At 40.3% G+C, this 8,720-nt stretch overlaps 1 protein-coding gene across 2 annotated transcripts in view; it reads right to left on the bottom strand.

Moving 5' to 3' along the window:
• Positions 1 to 4,841: 4,841 nt before the first annotated feature.
• Positions 4,842 to 8,720, bottom strand: part of SALL3 (spalt like transcription factor 3) — a gene marked incomplete at both ends in the record, with an annotated part of 19,900 nt that continues 16,021 nt past the window's right edge. Inside the window, 3 exons of one of the 2 annotated variants that reach the window (XM_084279712.1) lie at positions 4,842 to 5,273; positions 6,268 to 6,608; positions 6,825 to 8,720. The exon at positions 6,825 to 8,720 is cut by the window's right edge and continues 1,041 nt beyond it. In XM_084279712.1, the coding sequence (XP_084135838.1) occupies positions 4,842 to 5,273; positions 6,268 to 6,608; positions 6,825 to 8,720 (2,669 nt within the window). Of the gene's footprint in view, positions 5,274 to 6,267 lie in introns of both variants that reach the window. The other variant, XM_084279711.1, reaches the window with a different exon arrangement.

Raw genomic sequence — 8,720 nt, 5'->3', positions numbered from 1 at the left:
CTCATTTATGCGAGAAAGGGCTGATTATTAATATGATGACATCAAATTCTATATTAAGGGGCTCAGTCATCTTTTTCTTTTTTTAGATTCAGCTTTCAGGACCTCCTTATAAACTGGGATAATCCTATGGTATGTACTAAAATATATGTATTTTCTTTTCCCTCTTTTTAAAAATAAAGTCCAGAATGCTTTTGCCTAGACATACTTTTAATATACTATACAGCTACCCATTGTTTTGATGACATGTAAAGCAAAGCAAGATATCTGAACCTGGAAACAGTCTCTCTTGCACTAGTGTAAATCTGGAGTATCTCCACTGAAGCCGGTGGAATTTCCGGGGTGGAAAAGCTGGCGCACTGAAGTTAGAATCAGGACTTCCACCACCTGACAGCCTGTGGCTACCCTCTCTACTGGCAACACTAACAAACTTCATGTGAATGGCATGTTTTATAGCAAACCCTGTGAGCTATGCACATACCTGATCACATCACTGATGACTTCATCATTCATTATGCTAGTGTTACACATAGGTGCAAAAAACAGGCAGCACTTTTGACTTCTGCAGAAATCAGAGAAAAAGGAAAAAAATAAACCACAGTATCTTCCAAAAGACAGAGAAGTAAATTAAAGGCAACACAAACACAGCTCAAATGCAGCTTTGGAAAAACAAAGCATTTGCAAAGATGGAAAGGACAAAACAGGTAAAGGAACAGATAATATGTTGAGGGGCTAACATACGCAAAATGGAAAAAAACAATGGGCAAAAAAGTAGTTGTGTCTATCATTTATCATAAATGCTCTCTTTCTAATAATTCATGGGGGAAAAAATAGTATGTGAAGAGTTTGAGAGCCTTGCTGGAATTTTCATGTTGTAAAATAACCCTCCCCTCAAAAAGTCCTAACTGGAAATTTTTCTAGATTATATATAGTTCCTACATGGCTCTAATTTTAAACATCTATAATTCAGCAGACTTTGACCATTGTTTTGCGGGTAGGTAGCACATTTTATCATTTAATGTCTTCCTATTATAAAAAAAACCAAAACAAACCAAATCCATACGTGTTTAAAAATAGATACCAGTCTGCTTTCATCCTTTTTTGAAGGGAGGAAGGGAAGGCAGGTAATTTTCTTCCTGTGTTTTGAACAGAACCATAACTATCGGTGCTCCTTTGCTTTCCTTCTCTTTTGCATATCGTATTTTATCTCAGCAAGGCTCAGGGATGTGCGTGCAAGGACACAAGCACAAACCTACTGTTGTTGAGTCACCAGAGGAAACTCATACCTTCTTTGGGTAGGTCTTATAAAACAGAATATCTTCATAACAAGGCCACTGAAAGATGATTAATACAGATTTTTCTCTTTTATTTATCTTATGTCCGTTTTAAATGCAGCAGGCATTCATCACTGGATTATAACAGCTCGAAGGTTACTCAAAACATACAGCTTTTTTTCTTTTTTTGCAGGAGATACTTAATCACATGCCTAGCCTTAAGAATGTAAATACTTCCATTTAAATCAACGTGAAAAAATAATTTGGTTAAAGTTAGACATGCTTTGATAAATTAGGGTCTTGGAAAAAAAAGAAGAAACAAAGCCATGGGTTTAAACATACAGGTTATGTCATTTGGAATGAACGGATGCGAGTTGTTGATTTTTTTTCCTTTTCTTTTTTTTTTTAAAATTTTATTTTATTTTAGAATTTGAACTGCTCCTGACAAATTTGTTCCCAAATTTTATCATGCAGTGTATTGTGATTACTAGGCAGGTGTTTAAACAACATGAAAAGGAGGTTTTTTATTTTTTCTTGGTAGACAGTACATACGTGTTCAGAAAGCAGTCAATTTAAAACAGTAATCCTTCCAAACGCTGTTTTTCCCCCCTACAAAATGCTGGGCTTTTTGGGTTTGGGTTTTTTTTTCTTTGTTGTTCTACTGCCTTGTGAGAAATTGTCTTACGATTTGTTTTCATTGGAAAAGAGACTTTAATAATTATACCCCTTTGCACTGTTAATATATATTAGAATAGCATTTGAATATAAGGTGTCAACATTATTCTGATTTTCAGATGCGACGATTAGAAGTCATTGACACCAATCTACCACAAGTGACCTTAGTCTCGTATCTTGCTCTGTTATTAGAATAATCAAGGAACGCAATTCAGAAATAATATTACATCCTGCATTTTATTCAATTCCATATGACAAAAATAGTAACCTAGACTAAGACATCCATTTCAATCAGTAGATGTGTCAAGCCAACAAGATTTAATAATAAAAAATATTGGATCTAGGTAACAATTCCCAGCTGGTTCAGGGAGGCTCCTAGCCCTACATGGTATCACAGTATAAAAATAGTGTCTCTCTTCACCATGCAGAGAGGAATAGCCTAACCCTGAATACAAAATGGGGTCAGTCTTACTGTACCATCATCAACCATCTTATTTACAACACTTTACATCTTTTTTCTTGGGGTTTTTTCATTTTTTCTTATCTTTTTTTTCTTTCTTTTTTTTTTGGTTTTTTTTTTGTTTTTTTTTTTTTTTTTTTTTTTTTTTTTAAGTTATACACATCCTTTAGGGAATAGAGATAACACTACATGGTACCAAATACTAACCAAAAAAAAGTCACACCAAAAAATGACACAGATAAATAAAAACATTCAATTGCTGAAATACAGCAACATTAAGCCACCTCAGTTTTCTTTTTTTCCAATGCTTGGAAACACCCCTAACCACCCACACACTGTGGCAAAAAAAGATGTTATATTGTAGAGGTGTTACAGATATAGAGTTTTGCTTATATATAGATATATATATCTATATATCTCTAGCTCATCACTGTAGAAAATGGAGCTATAGAGTTCATTGTTCATTTCCAACAGAAACAAACAGCTAATAAGTCTCTGAACCTCTTTTCACTCCATTATATGATGGCAGAAATAGTCCATCCTCTTACAGTAATGGTTTTTGTTGTATAAGAAAGATTGTCCTATTTTTCAGTCTCAACTGAGAAGACCTCACTGTCTGATTCGTTCTCAGGGGCATAAAACTCCTTGTGCTGTTACCCAGCTACCCATAATGTCCCTCAAGCAATTCTGCTGGACAGAAGTTCATAGTGTCAACTCCACCATACTTGTAATGCACAAAAATGAGGTAGTACACAAAACATTTACTGTTCAAGTTTTGATTGAGCCCCAGTCTCCTCAGCATCCCCAGCCTAGCTTATGAGTGGAACCATTCCCTTTATTTACTCGGTGTAATTTAAACAATGCAATCAACATAAAATTATATTTGATTAATCAGAGTACATTGTGCTTCGGAGCAATCTGAGAAGATAATCAGCAAGAGTTGGAAATAAATACAGAATATTTGCATGTTACCACTGCTCACACTGCCCAAAAGTTATCGTTTTGTTCCAGTGTTATTAGGCAGTCGACATCTTTCTCGTGGGTATGTGTGAAAGAGACAGAACAGATTACAGTAAAATTAAACCTACACAATGTTCTCCTTCCTCTATCCTAGGCTTGTATTAATACCACACTCCTAAGATAAATGTATCAATTCTGTCGGGGGTGGTCACGCTTTTAAGTGGGCTTTGTAGAAAAGTTAAATGAATCATTTCCATTTAAGAAATGGCAGGCCCCATATTTCCTAAGGATCTGACAGTTCTCTGTGGCTTTTCTGCTTAGTTAATTGAGATCTCTCATTGTTTGACCTTAAAACAAAACAAGAAACTGCAACAGGGTTCTCCTCCTTATTCCTTTAAGTTGAAGTACTATTTATAAAATAGTTTACGTCTTTGTTCAGTTTCAAATTATAGACAAACCTCCCTAATACAAAATACTAAAAGTGCAATAGTATAAATTAAGAGTTTGCAACCACATTATACAAACATTACCTTTTTATTGTACAGCTTTGATAACATGGAGTATTTACTCACAACTGTTTAATAATGTTGTGAATAATTTATGGTGCTAAGGTTTGTCTGTAACTTGTTTTCCAATCATTGAACTAAAGTCCACACTACATTTTTTTTCATTTAATAGAACAACTGTCCACATAGCAGCTACAAATATTTAAATAAAAAAAAGGTTTGTTACTGACAGGTACTTGCACATGAAAAGCATGCTATCTTTCCCAATAAAACTTCACAATTTTGCCTGCATTGAAATAAACCACTTATTTATAGTAAACCAAAACTTGCTTCAAAAAAAAAAAAAAAAAAGAAAAAACCCAAACAAACAAACCAAAAAAAGAAAAATCACATAGCCAGATGTATTTTGCAATACAAAAGCTTCATTTAAGTTTGGGGCTAGTATATTGTCTGTTACCCGCATAATCTTAACATTATAAATACTACAGACAAGGATACTGTAATAATACACAGCATTGGGGTACTAAATCACTTATTTAAGATTAAGATTCCTAAAAACATAGTCCAAGTTGCTAACTAATTTGAACGAAACCAGCAAATAAGTGTGACAGGATGCCATAATGAAGCCCCCCCCTTTCTCAGTAAGTTTTGTAAGAAGCAAAGTGGACGTAGACTAGCCTCTTTCTGTTTCTAATGAAGTTATCCCATGATTTGTTTGTTTTCTGTTAAATTAAAAGTTTTCAAAGTTCTCGGTAACAGTCAAACTCACTGTTGAAAGAAGTACCATGCAGATCTTGCAAGACAACTTTTCAGCAGCCACAAAGTTATGTATTTCTGCTATGGGTGAAACTTTAAAGGGAACCTATGCGTTTGGGTCAGGAAACTAATGCTTAGCTTCAAAAGCTGTACATCAAACAGGACAAGTGGTGTGTCAAGAAGCAGTCCAACAGTTATTCGGAATGAATGCTTTTAATTTATGCCAATCTCTTTATTATCCTCAATAAATCTGGTGAAGGGACGACTGGCTCCTGTTTCAGAACTTGCTTTGTCCAGACCCACAATGGGAGGGCTGCTGCCCGTGCGAGCTTTGTCCATGCCACCGGTAAGGTTACTTAAGGGCGGGATGGCGCCTCCGCCTAGACTTACTGGGAGCTGGGGAATGCCTCCGTTCTGTATGACAGAAATCTCATTGTTCTTCATAGCAAGTCCGTTAGTGATAGCTGCAGCGTATTGGTTCCAAAAATTGGGGTCAACGTTCATGGCCCGAGCTGCCAAATCCTTCTGGAACATCTCGGAGAACTTGAGCGCGTCACCACCGAGCAGAGCCATGGGGTTCTCCACGGAGAGGCGGCGGCCACGGCGTGCAGGGGCGTTATTCCACATGTGAGTTCCCATGTGAACCTGTGGAGAAAATGGGGACAAAAGCACCCACAAGTTAGTGCATTCCAGTGAGGCGGCTGGCCTGAAATGCTGTTACCTACAGTATCACTTGCTTTTTTTTTAAAAAAAAAAAACATAATAATAAAACCTTTTAATTCACATTGAAAACAAATCAATTCCAGTTAAGACATGGTTCTAAGACCCAGTCAACCTATACAAAGAAAACCGAGCTCCATAGTAAATTTTCAATGTGCATTTGTTTCTTCTCAGTGAAAACAAACACAGCACCACAAGAATAAAGAGTACGCATCCTCTCAGGTTTGGCAATTTCACGTGGAAGCTGCCAATCCTCACATACTGAAGATTACCACAGGCATTACTTGTACTAGAAGGTGAGCAGTTGTTTCTGCCCTTCCTGTTTTTACATCTTGTCTATTTTCATAGTATTTTATCTCATGACAGAGGCATTGATTATTTCGCTAAATTTAATATTTTTTAAAAGAACACTTAAAAATTTATTCCCCAGGCTGTACCCTGATTGTTAACCAGACTGAGAGAATAAGAGGCATCAGTCCTGAGGTAACCCGCTGCAAATCAGTGGGAAGCAGCTTTCTACTCTGCAACAGCTGCAAAGCAGAAAAGAAAATGGAAATCTGAGAGACGCCCAAGGAGCTGAGCAAGCTCTGCATTTCTGGTTTGTGGCAAGGTTATTTCACACTGATGGTCTGCAAGAACATGCCCATCAGTTGACTGTGTGTGTCAGGAGAACTACAACGTCCATGCATGTACACCCAGAACCAGTTTTAAAGTTCACGTCACTGCACAGCCGCTTTCCAGTCCCTGTCTTCGACATAGTGGAAGCGTAAAAACCACCACTACGCAGCAAGCATTTCCCTGAAGGTCCCTTCTCTCTTGTCTTTGGGACAAACACTCGGCACTAAAACCTGCTGAGTTCAAGCACAGTGCCTTAAAACCCCCTCCTCCCAAGCCTTTACGGTTTTATGTGGCCTCTTACCTTAAGATTCCCCTTTGTGGTAAAAGCTCTACCACAGATTGTGCAACCAAACGGTTTTTCACCGGTATGGGTGCGCTCGTGTATCTGCAGTGCACTTGCTGAGGAGAAGGTCTTCCCGCACGACTGACAGTTGTGCTGCTTGGGAGTCCGGCGAGGGGGGGGTGCCAGCATAGGGGTGATCCCCGGACTCATCACTGTCTGTGGTGCAGCAGGAACCTGGATTCCAGCTGGAAGCGAGGGGACCTCACCCAAAGAGATCGGCTTGCTGTGACCATTCACTTCCATTTTGATCATGGTAGGCGCTGTACTGGTGACCAGGCTAGGAGTACTTTGGCTGGGACCTAGAGTAAAGTTGGGTTCAAATAACTGAGAAGGCAGCTCTTTTAATTTGTGCGTCAGTAAGTGCTGTTTTAAATTACCCATAGTGGAACACCCACGACTGCAGACTGTACAAACAAATGGACGTTCTTTAGTATGGCTGCGGTAGTGAATTTCCAATGCACTCTTACAAGCAAAAGGCTTGCCACAGATATTACAAACAGTACTTTTAAACTTACCACGTTCTCTGTTCAGGAACAGCAGGCTAAAAGGAGCCTCCTCTTTGATGACCGGTCTTCCCGGGTTGGTGGATGTCAAATCTAATGCGCCTCCATTTTCAGTTGCGGGTGGTGGGCTGTCTGGTTTTTCTGTCTTTAATTGTATTTCTTGTGGCTCTTCCTGGTTACTGAGGCCCGGGGACTTTGATCGGAAACTTTCGCTATTGCTATTTACAGGAGACAAAGCTTGCATGGAGGAAGAAGACTCTGACATTGCAGGGCTGCCTGCACTCTGGCTTTCAAGATCACCAACGGCTGATGAGGAGTCATTGCTCAAATGGTCACTTTCCCCTGATCCATTTTCTATGGATTTTAAACTGGTCAGCTGCTGACAGTTCATGACAGAATCAATCATTTTCATTTGATTCTCCAAAGCAGCAATACTAGAGATCACAGAAGGTGGCGAAGAAGGACATGACCCAGAGTAAGAGATAAGGGGTTTGGACGAGTCACTTGCTGTGTCCTTTAGCTCTGGGTCCTCTTCCATAGAATTTTCATCAATGTCATCGTCGAAGTTGCTCAGCGTGTCAACGTTCTTCTCATCATAGGAAAGCTCTGAGTCCATGGCATCCTGGAAGCCCTCTGGTAGCGGTGTGTTTGGAATTTGCCCACCCATATGCATACGAATGTGCTGCTGAAGAACAACCGCATTTGTAAATTTCTTCTGACAAATGGGACACGAGTGCTGTACTCTAAGTGGTGGCTTCGCTCGATGAACTCCAAAATGTGTTTTTAGATTGCCTTTCGTAGTAAAGGCACGTCCACAAATTTTGCATTTAAATGGTCTTTCTCCTGTATGCGTTCTGTAATGCATCTTGAGAGCGCTCTGACAACTAAGCACACGGTGACAAATGACACATTGATTTGGGTCTGTCATCTTCTTATCAATGTTCTCCACTAGCTGTTGTAGTTTTGAGGTTTCTGACGTTTGCATAGAGTCTAGCAGACCACCGAATGGAAACTTTGCCTTAAACTGGTCAGACACCGCTGGAAGCACAGGGTTTGGGAGGCTCGTTGCAACGCTGCTGTCTGTAACAGCAGTAGGAATTGAAGACGTGGAAGCTGTGGAAACTTGCCCACCTGCAGAGAGGTCCCCGAGCCGCGTGTTCGTGGGAGGCAGAGTGACAGGTTCTGCCTTGGTCAGAGATGAGCCGCTCTGAAGGGGCTGTGGGGATTCAGCAGATGCCGGAGCGCCCGACTCAGAAGTGTTGAGGCTCGGGGATAGAGAAGTGCATTCGCTGGAGGCAGGAGAAGGCCTCTGGGGTGACCTGCTCATAGGAGTGATACTTGGAGAATCTCCGTAACTGTTCACACCGGGTATAGTGGGGGGCAGCTGGAGCCCGATGGAAGTTGGGACAGTTGGTAAAACAGGTTTGCTATCTAACCACGTTGTGACCGGTTTTTCAGGGGGCAGTGACATCCCATATGGGATTCCAGAGCAGGTGGGCACATTATCGAGGTATTCTGGAACAGGATAAGGGTTCATCTGAATATGAGGGTATTTCTCTTTATGCCTCTGAAAATGAACTTTCAGGTTGCCCTTTGTGGAAAAGCGGTTTCCGCATATGTTACATTTAAAAGGTCTTTCGCCTGTATGCGAGCGGAGGTGAATTTGTAAAGCACTGTCACTCCCAAAGACCTTGGCACAAAATCGGCATTTATGTTTAAAAAAAGGATCCTCAGAGCTTGACTTGGGTTCAAACACTGACACATTTGGTGGCTTTCCTTTGCGGTGCTTCATAAGGGCGGACAGAGGATCGAGCGCGTTAGCCGTCGCAGCAATGCTAACCAGTGGGTTGGGGAAGATCACGCTATTTGATGAAGTCTGAGGTAGAAGTGGGTTTGGCAGGCTGGACA

This window comes from Gallinula chloropus, assembly GCF_964237585.1.
Source record: "Gallinula chloropus genome assembly, chromosome: 2".
Taxonomy (NCBI): Eukaryota; Metazoa; Chordata; class Aves; order Gruiformes; family Rallidae; genus Gallinula; species Gallinula chloropus.
Note: the sequence above shows the minus strand (reverse complement) of the source record. Positions and strands in the feature narration are given on the sequence as shown.